Source organism: Grus americana, chromosome 5, assembly GCF_028858705.1.
Source record: "Grus americana isolate bGruAme1 chromosome 5, bGruAme1.mat, whole genome shotgun sequence".
Taxonomy (NCBI): Eukaryota; Metazoa; Chordata; class Aves; order Gruiformes; family Gruidae; genus Grus; species Grus americana.
Genome location: NC_072856.1, coordinates 45,197,224 through 45,215,810, shown reverse-complemented (window position 1 = coordinate 45,215,810; position 18,587 = coordinate 45,197,224). Strand labels below are relative to the sequence as shown.

The 18,587-nt window shown below is 47.8% G+C and overlaps 1 protein-coding gene across 1 annotated transcript; it reads left to right on the top strand.

Moving 5' to 3' along the window:
* The first annotated feature begins 90 nt into the window (after positions 1 to 90).
* Positions 91 to 16,202, top strand: TMED10 (transmembrane p24 trafficking protein 10). The gene is made up of 5 exons (XM_054826136.1): positions 91 to 400; positions 4,573 to 4,693; positions 9,160 to 9,233; positions 13,315 to 13,441; positions 13,923 to 16,202. Exons 1-5 carry the CDS (start codon positions 173 to 175, stop codon positions 14,042 to 14,044), a joined length of 672 nt encoding a protein of 223 aa, XP_054682111.1. The 5' UTR covers positions 91 to 172; the 3' UTR covers positions 14,045 to 16,202.
* Positions 16,203 to 18,587: the final 2,385 nt, after the last annotated feature.

The window sequence follows — 18,587 nt, the reverse complement described above, 5'->3', positions numbered from 1 at the left end:
GACGCGTGGGACGATGCTCCCACCCGCGCGGCACCACCCCGCCCCGCCTGCCCCCGCGCCCCGCCGGGGCGCCTCGCGCAGCCCCGCCCCAGCCCCGCCCCCGCCGTGACGCAAGCGGCGGCGTTGGTCACGTGTAGCGGAGGCCCGGCCTGCCGCACCCGGAGCCGCCGCCATGCCGCTGCCGCTGCCCGGCCGCCCCCGCCTCGGGCAGGCCCCGCTCCTGGCCCTGCTATTGTTGTTGTTGCTGGTGGTGGGTCCGGCGCGGCCCATCTCCTTCCAGCTGCCGGGCAAGGCGCGGAAGTGCCTGCGGGAGGAGATCCACCGCGACACGCTAGTCACGGGCGAGTACGAGATCGGCGCCCCGCCGGGCTCCTCCACCGGACCTTCCGCCAACCTCAAGGTACGACCGCGGCGGCGGTACCCGACAGGCCGGGATTGGGGGGTGGGCGGTAGGCCGGAGCGGGCGGCGTGGCCCCGCCTCCCCGCCCGTGCAGGGGCGGAGCGTGGGGATGGGGGGGGAGGGGGTGATTGTTCCACGCGTGACACCAAACCCACGCGTGGCACCAAACCCACGCGTGGGTTTACAGCGGGCCTGGCCTCCTGCCTGTGGCGCATCGGGGGAGGGATGGGGATGGACTCGCTTTGTGCTAGGGGCCATCAGCTCGCTCAGGTGCCTTCCCATCTGGATATTGGGTAGGGAGGGAGCAGGGCAGGCGTTTGGCTTGAACCAAAATCAAGCTTTTTCTCCCCAAAGATCTTATCGCAGCGGCCTGTCCCGCCGGACGCCGTATAATCCGCACGCGCCAAAGGGCGTCCAGCGGGACGGGCCGCTGCGATAAGGCTGTCCTAAAGCTGCTGACACCGTGTAAGGAGGAAAGAGTTACGGTGACGTGGCTTTCCGAGGGCTCCCTCCCTGCGTACGGCCTGGCACAGCGGGATGGAGCAGCAGGCCGCAGGGAAAGGACAAGGTGAGGGGCTTAGAAACAGGGTTTTGGTACACAAAATGGCTATTCCAATCTTGCTGTGTCGTGGCTCGTGTGGGTTTTAAGGAGGCAGGTGTTTGCTACAGGGGAGAAAATGATCCTAAAGGATCTTTAGGGAGTGTAGGGGAAGGGTCAGCAGAATATATATGAATAATACACCTATGTGACAAGCATCTATTAAAACTTCAACAGTTTCACATTAATTCTGTCCGCAGTCTGCCTTCCCAAGGTTTTCTTCAAATTTCCAACTAGCTGAGCAAGGTCTGTTGCTACATAATCACTTCATAACAGTTTTGTGTCTTTTTTTTATTTCTGTCTAAGCTCCAAAGGCTTCAAAAGTAAGCACGCAAACAGGCAGTGACAGGATGGTCTGCTCAGGAGTCTCTGAACTCAGTGTTTTTCAGTGAGTATTGGAGATCTGAAATCAAGTTGCCCTTCCAACATCTGCCAACAGACACCTGAAGGGTTTCGGTTACTGGCAGTTGTGTGTGGTTATGGATAGAGAAGGCTGTTTCTGGAGACTTGCTTTTTTAAAAAATCGTCTTCTGCTGTGTATGGTTACATCACTTGTAAGAGGAAACTTGTCTGTGTATAGGCAGAACCAAGCAGCTTCCATGCTTTAAGTTGTTGCTATAGTATTTGCCTGGTAAGGTGTATGTATTTCAGAGTGATGAGTGCCACATTCCCATCCGTCTCTTACTGCTCATGATGAAGCCTCCTGGTTCTCTGGTTGCTGGCTCTTAGGTCAACTGACCCCATGGTCCCCTCTTATGACAGAGGACTTGTTTAGGGAGGTGGTGAAGCATTGAATCCCATGCTTGAGTCTTAGTCTGGCTTTGCTGCTGAAGCCGGTATCCAGGTAGGACTGCTCGTGGAAGTTGTATTTTACTGGGACTGTAAATCAAAAATAAAATAAAGTTCTGTACTACTTTGAAAAGCTACAAAGGAGAAACATTAAGCTATGCAATTCTTGCTTTCCTTCTTATTGTTCAGGTATGCTGTGGCCTCCCAAGGTGCTGGGCCTGGTGTAAGTGCTGTAACCTCTCTGTTAGGTGCATACTTCTTTCTGTGTCTAAGTTTGTGGGGGAAAAATGAGTTCAAGGTGGTCTCACTCCTTTTGCACGGGATGGCCTGCTTCAGTCCCCCGGATCAGGCCACCGAATGTAGGAGGCTGGTAGTTAATCCTGGCCGGGCTCAGTACAGTTCCTGCTGGTGAGCTAAGTTTTGTGTGTGTGATACCCCAGCGCTAACAGTGGCACCCTCTGTTTTGGAGGAATCCGCGGGCCCTGCCAGCTGGCTGCTGAGGGGCGGCTGAGGTCTCGCTTGGGCCCGGCCACGTGCCTCTGCCCCATTGTCAAGGCTGGCAGTTTGGGGAACCGGCTGTTTGTCGAGGGCGAACAATGCCCTGTCTGTAGGGGATGGCGTTACCGTAAATAACGTTAGAATAGCATGAAAAATCCCTTTCAGGTCAACTCCCCCACAAGCGTTCTGGCTCGGCTATTAGCAGCTTCTCTCGCCCCCGCACACCCTGAATGGGCTGAATGGGCAGTGTATTGGGTAATGCTATTCAGTTTCGATGAAAGCAGATAGCAGAGCTTTTACTGTCCAGAATCCTGTTCATGAGCAGACTATTGCTAGAGCTGCAAAGGACAAAAATGGATCAAGCTGCATAATATCCTCGAGCTAAAGATTAGCTCCGGTGTCTACAAAGACCTAAGGGAATAGTGCTCAAAATAATAGGGACATTTGAGAGCTTTCTTTACTGTGTTCTTGTGAGGACTTCTTGGGCTGGAGAACCCGGTGTGCCGATTATATGGTATCATGCTGAGGAAGCTAGCATCTCACTTAATCAGGACACCTCCATTAAATAGTGTGCACCGTATGGCCGCCAAGACATACGGTTTTATGCTGCGTCTGCGTGGTCAGATGCGGACAGTCCTGTACTGCAGCGGGGCCTGCTCACTTGAGCTGAGTGCTTCCAATGGTCTGGTAACTTCCAGACAGGAGGTGGCTTGTGTTGTTCACTTGAGCTGAGTGCTTCCAATAGTCTGGTGACTTCCAGACAGGACGTGGCTTGTGGCAGGGGGATGGCAACACAGCTACCTGTGCCTGACCGCGCAGGCGTGCTTTTATCTGCGCACGGCTTGAACGCAGGTAGAGCTCTGAGCAGGAGCTGCAGCGCGGGAGGAGAGCAGTGCTCCTCGTTGTTCTCAGACGCTGACAAATACCATATGGTGCAGGGGCAGCTACAACAAATCCCGTAACAGACAATTGTGGGATAATCTGTATGTAGGGGAAGCTCGTTCCTGGAGTCTTGCCTGCTATGGTTTATACCCCGAGGCACGAGGATTTATATACTTTATTATTTTTCCTGCCTAATGCAGAAACTGTCATTATTCATGTGAAGGTCTGCACCTGTTCTGAGTCCAGCAGGCTGTCGTCATCAGTGATATCTCGTGGCAGGGAGTTAACTGGGTGCTCTAGTAAGAATAAAGAGGAGTGTTTCCTTAGAATAATTTTGGGTACAGAGCCCTTTTGTATGGCCTTTGTACAGGGAAACGAGGCTGGTTTTCTGTTATAAGATGGAGCAAAGAGGAATGTCTGACTTACCTTCTCCATACCACAAAGTATTTTGTGTACTTTAGACCTTTAAAATTATTCCCAAGCTTTTTAGTCTCTTCACTTCTAAGATTTTCAAAGACGCTTAGTAACTTTAGCACCTGTGCTTTTTCAGACACCTGTCTGAAGGATAGAGTTGAGGGAAACTGGGAAGCATTCCAGTGGAACACACACTGTTGATTTTCACGCCTTCAGTTTTTTTCACCTCTCTCTGTGGTCAGAGTATTTCAACTGGACGGAGCCTTTAACTGAGCACAATGATTCTCAAGTCTGCGTCATGAAATGTGTGTCCTTTTATTTTACTCTTTGTGGAAGCATTGTTGTAGACATTTGACAGTTTTTGCCTATTCTTAGTGATTTCATAGACTTAGCGCAAAGCAGTCATTATTCTGTCTGTGTAGTCTGAATTGTCTTTTGAAGTGGCCACTTTTATGGATCTTGGCGCCCAAACCTTGTGTAACTCAGGGCCACGCTGATGGTTCATTTCTAGGGGAATAGATGTGCCCTTCTCCATTTTATCTTCTGGGGAATGAGTCCTTTTTGTCCCATAAGGCTTCTCCATATCTCTGTTGCTATGGGAATTTATGACTTTTGCTTGCAAAAAGAAGGCAATGAGTAACAGTTTGGTTCAGCTAGAGTTCCTAAATGTAGTCTATATTGAGAGGTTATAGGAGGAAGAGGAATTGGTGTGGTTTTGGGGTTTTTTGGTTGGTTGGTTGATTGTTCTTTGGTGGGGTTCTTTTTTGTTTAATCTAAGAGTCAGTAATTACCTTAGAGGCACTCTGTCAGCTTCTGGAGTGGGGATGAGGAAGACAGAAATTTATATAGTTGTGAGGAAGGAGGGAAACTGTTGACAGGAGAATGCAGCAGCTCCAAAGGGGCTGTTACAAGAACCCTTCCTGTGTAGCAGAGGCAGTGTGAGTCTGTGGCAGCAAAGCACTGTTCCTCACCCTCGTTGTCTCTTTTACAGATAACTGACTCAGCTGGGCACATCCTGTATGCCAAGGAAGATGCCACTAAGGGCAAGTTTGCCTTCACCACTGAAGACTATGATATGTTTGAGGCCTGCTTTGAGAGCAAGCTTCCTGTGGGTAAGTGAAGTGAAAGCTCTGTTGGCTGCTTCTAGTGTCTGAACAAGTTCATGTAGGTATGTGGATTAGGGGTATGGGTAAAGTGATCCTGAGTGTGGTCCACAGAATACTGTTTGACTTTTAAAGCTGATCTTCAGGAGGTTGTGGGCAGTCTCACAGCAGAATATCTGCTGTCATTGTTGCATTGGAAGTTAAGTAATCATCTGTGGCTGTCGTGTAGAGTGCTTGGGTTTCCTCTGAAAGGGGAATCGCATGTTCGTCCCACAGAGGTCACTGCAGTTGCAATGAGTGGCAGTACCAGGGAGCAAGCTACACGTCTTTTGCCCTTTTCCCCATCTTGCAGTCGAGCCAGGACAGAGCAGGATGCCATCATCTCCAGGACCCTGTCTTTCTCCCCAGCTGACCGTCTCTCCCCATTTGGTGGAATGTGATCTCTCCACAATGTGTACTTGGCAGCAATCCTGCGTTAGGTTAGCAACCGTTTTCTGGGGTTGGGGTGTGCGTATAGAGAACGTGGCCTTGGTTTGCACCCACAACTGCTCTCTAAGTGGTCAATAAAGGGAAGGGGAAATGAGCAGGACGTCAGCCTTGCATTTGTGCTGCAGGGATGGTTGCCTAACGAGCACTGAGGATCGTTTCCTGTGAGTGTGACGCATGTGCTGCTTTGAGTGGCTGGGCTCAACTTCAGGGCAAATGTGTTGAAAACAGCCAACACATGGGCTCTAGTCTCATTTGCGGTGGTGCGAGCGCGTGCAAGTTCATAGGTGCTCACATCTTTTCACGGTCACTGTCAGAGTTCTGCTCCTTGGACCTGGTTCTAATTAGGTCTTATCCTAAAAGATGCCAGAGCATTTCACAGAGCAGTCACTAGCAGCATTCCTCAGATCTGTTGAAAGGCAGCCTCTGTTTGCTCCATGTATAAGATACAAATAGTTTGCAAGTTGAGGAGAGCATTCTCTCTCTGGAAAGTTATCTTCTTTGCTGGGGTTGGGAGGATCTGGCTGGTAACACCTCTCTGTAGTATTTTATGGATAAGACAGTGACCCCAAATGCTCAGGATTTTGCTTTTATTTCACTCCAAAGGTAGGGCTTCCAAATGCTCCTTAACACATCAAGACATGCAGGCACTAGTGACTCATCTGGGAGTCACTGATGCTATTTACTGTCCAACACCTGGGTATTTGGGAGGTCGTCCAGACAGTCCCACAAATCCTTTCATAGCTTCCATGTGATCACACACCAAAGTGGGAAAGTCTTCTTTCTTTAGTTGTGTCTAGACTCTTCTTTCGGTGCTTGTGACCAGTGGTTTCTTGCCTACACTGAGTCCCTTATAGCTCTCTTGATTGTAGCAAATGTTTGTTCCCCGGCTCCTTTGTATTGTTGCAAGTTTTTTTTAAAGCTTTCACTACTGATGAGGATAAAATATTTCGAAGTGCAGCCTCTACGTGGTGACCAGTGGGGTGTTGAGGTGCCAAAATCTAGAGCTGTTCAATTGAGCAGCTAAATCCTCTTCTGGAGGCTTTCTCTTTGGGGACCTCCAAGCTGCTATTTTCTTTTTGGACCCAGACACTCCAAACTCCTTGCTAAAGAGAGATGCTGCATGATAAGTATCTCCAGATTTCCCATGCCTGTGTTGGAAATCAAGGAAGTACTACAGTAAGGGAGGTGGCACTGCAGGGCTTGATCATCTGCAGGACTTGGTTAAGGTACCGTGGAGGAAGTAACCACGTCCCAGGGAAGTGCCTTGTTTTCTTGAGAAGGTCAGCATGGGAATGGGGGAACAGGCCAAGTGCTGTTTTATCCCCATGTTTCTCTTTAAAGTTGATTTGGGTGTTTTTTCACAGTCTCATCAAGCAAGTGGTCAGGACTTTTAGTGCAGCAGCCAAGGAGGATGTTGGTGGAGTACTGGAAGAGAAAAACTGTTGGTAGAGGAAGCCCAGAGCCGTTGGGACCTGAGAGGTCTAAGCAACTGGGATTTCTCAATCCCTAGCCACAGAAATGAGGAAGAGGAAGTGAGAAGGAGCTCCGACTTAGGAGGTCCACCTTATCAGGGTAGAGGAGTTTTTAGGGTGCTTCTTGGAGCTATGGGTGTTTGCACAATGGGCTTTTTTCCCCCTTTCAGGGTGGAAGGGTCCAGTCTTCCTGACCAGTGCCCTGTTCCCAAGCACACTTACTCTCACGCCGTGTGCTAATCTCCGAGAACAGCCTGGCCTGCACGACATGCTCCCCTGTAGGGCTCTTCCTGTGTGCTAATCTTTACCTCTTTGCCCCTTCTCTAATCCTGCTCTTCCCAAACTTTCTTAAGAGTGTTATGGCTCATTTTTTCTGCAATTCCTATCAGAAAAATTTTTGACATTCAGTTCAACCATCCTGTTTTTCCATTGGCTTTGCAAATTAGGAGCTCCCCTAATTTCTCAGGAAACAGTTCTGTGCTCATGTGAGATGACCTCTTGAAGACTTCCTGGGGAATGTAGGTATCGGTTTAGTTCAAGATAGCTGGGACTTAACTGTCTTTCTCTTTGCTGCTGATCTGGTCTGCTGTGGTGAGCTCTGGCTTCAGAAGGAACAGGGAGTTATTAAGGATCTGATTGAGCTGAAGGGAGCTGCCTAGTGCCTGGGGCTCAGTAAACTTACAGAAGAGCAGCTTGAGTTTTTCCAGACTAGCCCCTGACAACATTAACCTCTTGCAGAATGTCTGTTTTCCATCCCTTTGCACCCAGCAGCTCTAAGTTTTCTACTTTCTTACTGCCTCTTGGCAGCTCTCCCTTCCAGCCTGACAAATTAATCCTTCCAGTTCTCCTGTTCACTGGCCTTTTCTTCTCTCTCATCTCTTCCTGGAAGCTCCAGCTCTCCACCCAAGTTGCTGTATTTTAAACAACATAAAAAAAACCAAACCCAACCCTCACCGAACTGTGTGCTTTGGATTTTCTTCTGCAGCTACTGTTGGCTGTCCTACCTGCCAGTCTCCAGGCACCTTGGTTTATGTATGGCATAAGCAGTCAAAACTTGTGGTCAGAGAAAGGAGCACTGGGTGGTTGTATACAGCCTGTCTGTTAAATAACAGTGTTGGGATTTTAGTTTGTTTTTACAGTAACTGGTCTTTCATGAGAAAACCAAAAAATTCCATCCTGATTTATCCATTGGGCTTTTACATAGCTGGGTTTGAATTTTGAGCTCCCATATCCCTTGGGAAATTTAAGAAACAGTTTGTAGTTGATATGGACCATCTTGTCAGTAGGTTATTCTGTCTTCTGCTGACAGTAGAAGGTGGAGGTGTTGAAGAGCTGTTCAGTGGGTAGAGAGAAAATTTGGGGATGTTGTATTGAAGATGTGGAGTATCTTCCTAGCTCCAACTGGAGTAACCCGGTGTAACCTGTACATTGAATTTGTTTGGGGACTGAGGGAATATCCACCTGGCAGCCTCCTAAGGCAAAGTGTGAGTATTTGACATGCTCCTGGATAAAGACTCTGAAATTCATAGTATAAATGAATTCAGACCTTGTGTTTTGCTGGCAGCTGGCTGAGGACAACTGTATGCCCCAACATGCTGGGATTTGGGAATGTGTTATGTACTGACGTTTCCATGGTGGGTGGTATAGTGGAATATGATATTCGGGTCAGCTCACATGCTGCATTCTTTAGGGATTTTATATGTCTATACTATATTTATTTTCTCTTGTTAACATTCTCAGATGTGACAGTTTGTAGCAGTTAAAAGAAGCTATTAGCCATAGCTGTCCCTAGCTTGGGGGCTACAGCCTTAAAAGATACCGACTGTGTTGTTGACTGCAGCCTCGTCCTACTCACTGTGCGGCTCCAGCTGGCAGTTCTCTGAAGTGGTGTTTTCCCAGCTTCAGAAGCCTCTTACCGTCTTGGGGGTTGCGTTACCAGTGTGGGTCTCAGACACCCAAGCTGTTCTCTTTCTGAAAAGTTATGCTGGTAAAGGGATTGCCTTTGTCTCTGCAGGTACTGCAGCATGTGAGGGTCAGTAGTCCCCGTATGCCATATTCCTCAATTAGAGCAGTTTACCTTCTGCTCCTTTGAATGTAAAATCATTTTCAATCCCAGTAACCTTGACAAGTTGCTGGTGCACTTCCTGCTAGGAGGAACGTGGGCTTCCCAGTTGAATATTTGTCCCTCTGGTGACTTGTCTTTCACCAGGCTGTCTCATAGCAGCTGGTATTCATCTTCTAATCTTCTGCAGTTTTTACAGTGATTTGCATCCTACAGACACTTAGCACTTTTAGTTACAGCTTGTTCTCATTATCTTTGGGAGGCTCTCCTTCAGCCAGGATTTATTGTGAAGTCTCTGTATTTTTAGGCTGGACTGTGCTGCCTCCGCAGTTAGCTGCAGACATGGAGGGAGGGGAGGGATGTTGTGAGTTCTTCCTCAGTGGCAGGGAGAGCTGGTGATTTCCTGGCAGGCTGAATGTTTCGCACAATGAATCCTTTCATTATGCTTCCAGGAACAGGGAGGATGCCGGACCAGCTTGTGATTCTGGATATGAAGCATGGAGTTGAAGCAAAGAACTATGAGGAGGTATGTCCCCTGGCTGCCTGCACTGCAGGCTCCCCTTTCCCAGCACTCACGTGATGCCATTTGTAGATCTGGGGCTCATGATGGGAAGCTGTTTTCCCAGTGGTGATGAAAGCCTGTCTGCAACCTACAATTCCAGTGAAGCTTTGTATGTTAGAGGAGAAAAAAGAAAGACAAACATCAACTAAAATTAATTCTGTACTCTGGGAACTGGAGCCTAATGTGTGAATTTCTTTGCTAGGATAACATGACCCAGCTTCTGGGCATAGGTATTAGATGCAACAAGAGACTGAGATGTGAAGTTTTCCCAGCCCCAGCAGTGGAGGGCATTTTAGGTTAATATCAGATCCTCGTAAAGGTCTAGTTGCATTATGTTCTTACCTTCCTGACTGTAAGATGTACTGGCTCAACAGCCCTGAAATGGCGCTTGTGTATTTCTAAGAACTAGCGGTGTATCAATGTAAAGGTGTTTGGCAGAGTAGTAGCTGGTGTGAAATGGGTATTTGGGTTGGAGGCGTGACATTGCGACATAGGAGGACGTAGCTTTCTTAGAGCCAAGAGCCAGCTGTGTGGAATAGCAGTTGCTTTGTGGGTGGGACAATCCTCCTGGTTTGGATGCTGAATTTTGATGGCTGCTACTATGCTTTTTGGCTCGCTAGAGTTTGGGGTCAGTCAGCCTCCAGCACAGAGCCTGTGCCTGAGAAAATGAAAGTTGTTGGCAGAGAAAGGTTCCTGAAAAGGATTGCTGTGTCCACTGCGCACAGCAGTGTGGGAGATGCCTCAGGGAGGAGAGTGGGTAGCAAAGGCTGCGTATAGTGCCAGTTAGAAAATGAACAAATTTCTGAGATGAGCATGCTGGAGCTTTTATATCCTTTTGAACTTTGGGGCTAGCTGGTCCTGCGTGGCTTAAGTCAGTCTAGAGCACATCCTACGTGGAGAATAAAAAAGCACTTGGGGTCAGAGAACAACAGAGCAATCGTTGGGCCAGCTGTCTGGAAACCAGCTAAAGGATTACAAGATGTTGAAATCTTATGGGATGACCCCTGAGAGCGTAACTGGGAGGATTATGGTGACTACATTTACAGAGTCTCTTTAAATACAATTCCGCAGCATACTCTGAGTTACGTGAGTGTAGTGCTACTTAGAAGTATTGTCCCTATGCAGAAAGATTCTCTTATGCCTGTATATCAATGTACTCATTGGTTGTACTGATAAAACTGTCTTGGAATAAAAGTAAGTATCCATTATGCTTGTCAGTGTAGTTAGGTTGTTGGAAAAGGCCCATGGACAAACACGGGAGAAGAATTCAGACTTGCAGTCCCACCTGATACCAAATGCAGATCGTGGCAGTGCTGGCCAAGGACCTCTCAGAGAGGCAGACTGTTGAGCCTTGTTGAGCAGCATGTCTGCAAAGGACTCAAACTGGTTTACTGTTTGTACAGCTGCTGCGGATGTTTAGCCACACTGCTTTGCAGCGTGTTTTCTTTTTCTTAGCCTCTCTCTCCCCAGGTTGCTGTACTGTTTGTGGGTTTTGACTTGACAGGTTGCTGTAAGGCCTCAGAGGAGAGGATTGTTGCTCAGGTTTCTCTCTTGCCTTTTTGAGCCTTTTGCTTGTGATGTTCATCTGCTGTGAGGTACCAGTGACCTGTTTTCCACCCCAGTTATTCTTGTTGAACTGCTGCAAGGAGACTTGATGCAGGGAATTGGAACGAGGATCACTGATACTGTCCTACTTGTGCATGGATATATGCAGTGAGGACGGGTGATGTCCAAGTCTGGCTTCATAAGCTTTCATGGATCCAGATGTTCTTGGAGCAAAGCAACTGGGAGAGTGTGCTGGGTTAGAAAACTTAACTGCATGGCAGTGTCATACCTTAGTTCTCTGGGCTAGGGAGGAATAACTTTCTCCATTCAATAAGTAGAAATGAAGGTAGGGAAAAGTGGAAAGACTTTTCAGAGAGCACCAAGAAGCCTTGGTGATCAGCTATTCCTTGCCAATTCTTGGCTATAGTGTATCTCTTTCTATGCTGGGAAGAGAGTCAGGCTTTGATGAATCTTTGAGTTGCCCCTGAGCAGTTCCGTGGAGTTGTTGTCTCGGTTGTTCTGTTGGTCCAGATGTTCTTTCTAGGATAATGGTGTTCCACCATCACAGATGCTTGGTGGGCTTTTTACAAAGTCCCTGGGAGCAGCTGTGCACATTGGCATCACTAAGGATGAAAGAGGTTCCAGGATGTGCATCTTGGAGTACATGCAGGACTGAAAGTAGCTATCAGATTTTTCTAGCTACACCTATGAAGAGCAACTGAAGGGATGCAGGATGGGGCAGACAAGCCTTGGTTTTTCCCAGTGGAACCTTTGTAGCCCTCTGTGAAGGGGGAAAAGCGCCCTCCAGGAAGACAGACTTAGCCTGTCAGTGGAGCTGCCTGAGACCTCAGGTGTGTTACAGACCTGCTGCTCTAGCTGTGTCAGCAGAGTCTGGGCCACTGGCACACGTACACTGGTGCCAGTTTTTCAGCAAAGCTCTGCTGGCAGGTATGTGTCCAGGCCACAGGGCTTTGTCAGTACAACCTATTGGCTAGAAAGCAGGAGGGGTTTAACTTCCCATTTCCTACACCTCCTCACAAATGCACTTTGAATTGACACTGTTGTGCTGGCAAAGCTGTAATATAAAGCTCGCCTCAGCATAAAAATCCTCAGATGACTGCTTGAGGGCCTGCTGCTTGCCAGGATACGCATGTCATGGGAAGACCCTTCAGTGAAATGGCTGATTAGCTAGCACCGGCCTGGTCACGAGCACCTCTTCAGATGGGCTCTGACGCCCAGGCAGCTGCCTCTGGAAGTGGTGTTTTGGGAATGCCTGCACCCTGGGTGCCCTGTTGCCTGCCTGTTGGCACCTGCACCACTGAGGGATGCTGTCCTGCGGCTTATGTCTGTGTAATTCTGTGTGGTGGTGAGGCTGGTGGTGAGCTGCAGGTGCTTCATGTGTTTTCTGTAGTTTTCTCTAGTGTATCTTTCTTCTGCTGCAGTAATTGGGGACATGGCATCTGGCCTTCATGGCGAGGGCCTGTCACTCATTGGTAATAGTGACAAACTCTACGCAAGAACCAGAGTTACCCAAACCCTATGCTGTAGCAGCAGCAGGAATTGCAGTTAGCTTCCTTTGAGTAATGTCCTTGTGTCACAGATTTTACATAACGTGTAGTCAGGTAACAGCCAGGACTGGGGCAGGGACACGTGTTTACGTGTTCAACTTTAAATAGTTGCTGTTGTGGACTGTGCTTTCTGATTGAAAATTCCTGTGGATTTTTCTTTTTGGATGCAAGCCGTTCACTTGTAGTACTATGGGTTGCATATTCTGCACAAAAATGATGTCCTATAAAACCAGCTTTTATGAGGGAAGTGTATTTTTCTCTTTCTTTCACGCTGGTGCAAAGGCAGCCTGTCCCGTAAGTGTTCTAGCAGCGTCGCCTGGTGGCTTGAGGCAGATTGAGCACTTTGTAGGTGCGTAGTCCCTACCAAGAGCATCATGCTGCCCTTGAGGCTGTAAGTCTAATGACAAAAGCCCTGAGCTCTTGTGGGTGTAATCAAACCACTGCTACGGGGAATCAGGCTGCCCGGGCTTTCTGAGGTGTGTGGTAACAGTTAGCAAAGTGAGTCTCAGTGCTAATATCCTGTGTGCCTGTAGAACAATATTGTATGCGTATGGAAGTTAGTCACCTGTATCTCAGCCTGTGACTTCTGTTCACTGGAGGTTTAGTCATGTGGCAAGCTCTTCTACCCACTCCTCAGAAGCCAACTGTGAATAAGCTAACATTAGGCCGAATAAGGAAGAAATGTGCTTGTATGCATACTGTGCTCCTCCGTTGTGTAGGAGGGGTAGTAGGAAAGTGTGTTTCAGAGAACAGGTGGGAGAAGTGATAGTGTTTTATGCAATGGTAGTTTCTGGCTTGTAGAGGTGTTTCCCTAGGGGAAGGATGCCCCAGATCTGTAGTATGTGATGAGGAGTAGTTCAAACTGGCAGTAAAAACCCACGTGGGAGCTTTTGGATTTGGCTCAGTGATTGCCTGACTTTTCTGTTTTCTAGATTGCAAAAGTGGAAAAGTTGAAGCCTCTGGAGGTAGAATTGAGGCGCCTGGAAGATCTTTCAGAGTCCATTGTTAATGACTTTGCCTATATGAAGAAACGAGAAGAGGAGATGAGGGACACGAATGGTAAGAGACTGTGTGGTCCTTCGGAGGGATGGAGCTGTAAGACCCCTTACTTCTGCTGAATGTGTTATTAGGACAGCATTTGGCGATCAAGCAATTATAGTGGTCTCTGCCTGTTTTGTTCCTAGTAAGGGAAACCTGCTATTTCTCTACTTCTGAAGTAGTCACCAAGTCTTGTGTGTCCCATGTCTAGAAATTTGTTTCTTTCTGTCTCTGTTCCTAATGTGAATTACTCTGTACTATTTAATGTTGCCCATTAACCATAGTTTTGCCTTGTTTCGCCTCTCATTATCATTCTTGTTGTTCCCTCTCCTTTTACTCTCAAGTACTGCTAGTGCTTGGGTGCCCCTGCCTTCATGCTGTATGATATCTTGCCTTTTGAAATTTCACAGGGGTGGGGAGAGAAAATCCTGGGAACTTTGCCCTCTTGAGGCGCATCATGTAATGTCAGACATCCCGTGCAATGGTTTGTTGTCTGTTTCAGAGTCGACAAACACCCGGGTTCTGTACTTCAGCATTTTCTCCATGTGCTGTCTCATCGGACTGGCCACCTGGCAGGTTTTCTACCTGCGTCGCTTCTTCAAGGCCAAGAAACTGATTGAGTAAAGGAGCAAGTCCTCCTCTTCCCCCCCCCCACCTCTCAGACCCAGCTGGACACCGCTGGGACCCAGCCATGGCCCCCTGGAGCCATCTCACAGATGATACCCACTGACTGGAGCTTTTCTGCAGATACTTGGACCCTAAAGGGGGAGGGGAGCCTAAACATCAGAGGCAATGGGGGACTTGTGAAATCCTGTTGGATGTTGAGGGTGGGGGAGGTTGTGATGGGTTTGGGGATCCTGGGGCAGCAATTAAATAATATAAAAATAGATGTTTCCATGACAGCTGCAGCAAGTTTTTGCGCTGTCTGTTCTCCTTTTATAAACTTGGCTTGATGATGTCTCCCATCTGTCTGTGACTGTAGTGTTACTCTGAGCCACTTGACCCTGCTGAGCTCTTTAGGTGCTGTGCAGGTAGCACCAGGGCAGAGCAGGGGATTCCCTGTTCTGACCAGCTGGGATCTAAGCCTCCTGGAAATGGAGGTGAGTGCAAAGCAATAGGATTCATCATTCCAGCAGGGCCTGAGGATAGAGGGAGGTCCAAGGTTTGGTCCCTGTCGTGGACCTCTGTGTTTCTCCCTGTGGGAGCTGGTGTCTTTGTGCTGACAGGTCAGGGCACTTGAGCATGTGTTGGTTCAGCCTGGAGGAAGGGGAGCCTTGGAAGGAGGGCTTGGGAATGTGTTTGAGCTTGGAAAGGAGAAGCCTGCTTTGCTCAACTAAGCTGTCTGGCCTTGGTCCCGCCCTTGTTCCACGTGTTTGTCTTGGATTTGCCTCTCCTGTTCTGAAATGATGCAGCAGTTTTCCTGAAAGCCTTGGTCAGGGACGGCCTTTTGTGCAGACAGGAGGCCTCAGTCAGATACAGTCACAGAGCAAATAGGAGCAGGTTATGCTTGGAAACATGGTCTTACATTGAGCAGGAGACTTTTCTCATCTAACAGTGTAGCATTTATCCAGTAGGCAGCTGGCCGAACCTCTTTTTCTGAGACCTCAAAGCAAGGTGGACTGCTGCTTGTGTGAAGCATGAGGGTCTGTGCCCTGCTTTGAGGTCTGAGGGCGCAAGGGGTGCTTTGCAGGTTGGCAGAGGAGTTGTAGGAAGAATGTGGATGAACTCAAAAAAGCAGTACAGAGTGGGAACATGGCAATGCTATGTCGGGGGGGGTCTGGACTGTGCCCTCAACAGAATTGTTATTCTGTGTGGTACTACAGAGAGAGCAAGCAGCTTCTCGTTTCTCAGCCGTCCAGATGGCATGATGTTAAATAAGCCAGGCTGGGAAAAAAATGGCAGGTTAACTTCCTGGACTTACCTGCTGCAGTTTTTAGGTAGTGATTAAAATGCTTTCACCTTCTCTGCATTCCTTCAGAGCAAATGGTTCAGCAGCACAGCATTCTGGTGTTATGTGCCTAGACACTTCTGGCTAGGGAAGGGGTTGTCATGGCCCTAGGCCTAGCCTACCATTTTGAAAAAAACATGGATTTATAATTTCTGACCTGAATCTGATCTATTGCTGGGAAGGAAACGGTTGTCCAGGGTGAGGCAATGGGAAAGAGGATGAAAAGATGACCTGTCATCTAAATACATTAGTACTTTGCCTCCCCTTTGCCATTGCCAAGTTCCTGGAGTTGTTAGTTCCACTGGCAAATGCTTAGATTGCTTTTAATTTGTTTCTTTTTTGATAAAGCCATATTAAGAACCCAAGTCCATTCCTCTGCCCTTGCATCCATTTTATCCTCGTATGTTTTTGAAAGCTGTTACAGTGCAGAACAGCAGCAATGCCACAGGACTGAATTACAGATGTCATTTGAAGGTAGTTTTAGGTCCTACAGTTTGAAGCCTGTAGATCTGTTAAGGTTTTGCTTTTGTTTTTATGTAACTTGAAAAGACAGTACAAGAAAGGGTCTTTTGCAGTCTTGTCTGTTTTGATATCCTCTCCCCGTCCTTATCTGAGTACAAAGATACCTTTATCTTAAAAATGGTGGCGAGGCCTGAAGTCCCCCAGGTGACTGTTACACTGTCATCGTTCTGGTGTCATGTTTTGATCTTCACTGTACTGGTATGGTTACTGGGGAGCAGGTGTGGGGGACTGGTATGGATTTAGCTGTAATGACTGGTTGGGGGATTTTTGTCAACTTTCTCAAATAAAATTTCTTTGGGGAAAAACAACCCATCTCAGTTGTCTGTGTGAGTCTTTTCCTCTCTGTGCACATTCCTACTGCCTGCTGTTTCCTGCAAGCTGACCTGTTGCAAGAAGCAGCAAATACACAGACCCCCTGCGAGCCCTTGGGTTTTTCTAGTGAAAGTTCATTTAGAAAGAATTTGAGAATTCCAGGCACTGGAAAAATACCGGCTGTACAGGCTTCTCTGTGGGAGCAGCGCAGCAAGCGAGATGTCTGTAATACAGGTTACCATTTGCTGCCTGCCTTCCTCGTCCTTTCCTAACTATATCCCTGTATGTTGAGGAATTTTGAGGCTGAGAGTGAAATAAGGCTGGTGCTCTAGAGCACGAGATTCAGTCTTTCATTGTCGGCTCCCAAGTAAAATTTAGTTCATTAAGACAAATGGAATTGCTTTCAGTTTTGTGCTTTAGAGGAAATTTTAAACTGTCACAAAGATGAGTTGGTCCTACATGAGTGACAGATGCTTACTGAAGAGTGGTTAGGTATTTACCCAACCGCTGTCAGGTCTCCTCTGCTGAGCCTGCGAGCCTTTTGTCATGCAGTAGCAAGATATGCCACAAAACAGAATGGGGGCACGTAAGTGCTACATAACTAGTTAGTATTATCAGGGAGAATTTCAAGAGGGGAAATTCCCAGATCTTTGGATAAGGATTAGCCTCTGCAAGTTCTTGCCTGGATGAATACTTAAGTATGGGAAATCATACAGCTGTTCTCATGCGGTAGGTTGGTGGTGGGTCTGGGCTGTTCCAGAGTACTGCGGATGCAGAGCTGGTGTCTTCGTTCCATTTTACTTCTGGGAAATGGGCTAAAGTTGAGCTGTTGCAGATACTTGGGTCTGAGCCCATCTTTGTGTGTGACAGATGCATCGCTGATAAATCTATAATTGCCTGTAGCAAACTGCATCAGACGTTTCCAGCCTCTTCCACCCACTTGTCAATGTGACTAACGATGTAATTATCACACTACTTAACACAGCGCGTGAGCATTCCTAAGTAAGGTATATCTTCGTGTATTCTCCCTCCTGCTATGCCAACGTAGGCTGCACCCTGTACAAAGTGTCTGCTGCAGCTGCCGTGTGTGTGCACACATAGGGGGATGAGCATTTTACACACTTGCTCATTTCTTACAAGCTGCTCAGGTATGTGAGAAATAACCCAAGTGTACAACACCTGTGTTGTGTCCTAACTGGCAGATTGGGGACTTTTGACTCAAACTAGTTTGGCAACTGGTTAGCGACATCATTAGGGGATTCCTGCCTATGCGTTTCATGGGATCCTACAGCAGAGGTTTGGAAAAGCAGTGTGGCCTCTCTTCACCCTTGCCAGTTCATGTGATGTATTTTTGTCTCTCTCATATCTTTAGCTGTGTCCCTCCACTGTACTTGTCTTTCAGATGACTGAGATAGCCTTGCCCTTAGAGAACAGAGTCTGTGGGAAATGAACTTCCCGTATGCTCAAGGTGGCTTGTTGGGAAGGAGGGAGTGCAAACCTGAAATAGATACATCTTTCCCAGGAGATAAAACGTTGGGTCTGGTGAAGACTGCAGGAGTTCAGGGTTGGTAGTTTTGTCTGCTGCCCCTTCTCCACCTGAAAAATTTGTCAGGCTTGTGCTTATTCTGTTGTTCCTCCCCCGAACCACGGCTGGTGGTGGTGTGGTGGCTCTGGCAGGCCTGCCTTTCTCTGAGGCAGGTGGAAGGAGCAAGGGATTTAGAAAAACTGCCTGTTGGCATTTCTTGGACCTGTTTGTAAACCTGAAACAGGCGAGCCCAAGCTTTTGCTGCAGAACTAAATACTTGTATTTGCTCAGCAGTGTTTGTAAGAAGCTTGCTTTGCTTTGCACTGGAAGTCTATTGCACTGGCAGAGGAACTGGGAGTTGCTCTGTTTCAGCTGCAGCTGAAGTGACTGAAACTTTCTGCAAAATGGCAGTAACGGATGCCTGATTGCTCTTCTGTTGCCAGAGGTCCATGTGGTTTATCACCTTAAACTCAATGCATTAGCTTCTGCACTTTCAGCTTGCTGACACAGCCTGCCAGAGGACCTGTGGTCTCCAGGTGTCTGTCTCAGTGATCTTTGCTATGAGGATCATTTGTTTGGAGAAAGCTGCTGTGTCCTGAAGGAGCCATCTGACTTGTATATCAGTTTTTGCAATAAAATGTACACGTTGAATAACTTCCTTTGGGGGCATGTTACTCAAAAAAGGCAACGACAGAACCACGCTCACATTGCTCGGTCTCGCTTCTGTGGTTTCCTGTCACTTAATTTCCTTTCATAGCTGATATTCCCGAGGTACCTTTTCCCTGAGCTTTTAAATCAGTTGCATTATGTGATCTTTGCATAAGCTGCACCAGGAGGTTCTGTTGGAATTGTAATGAGAT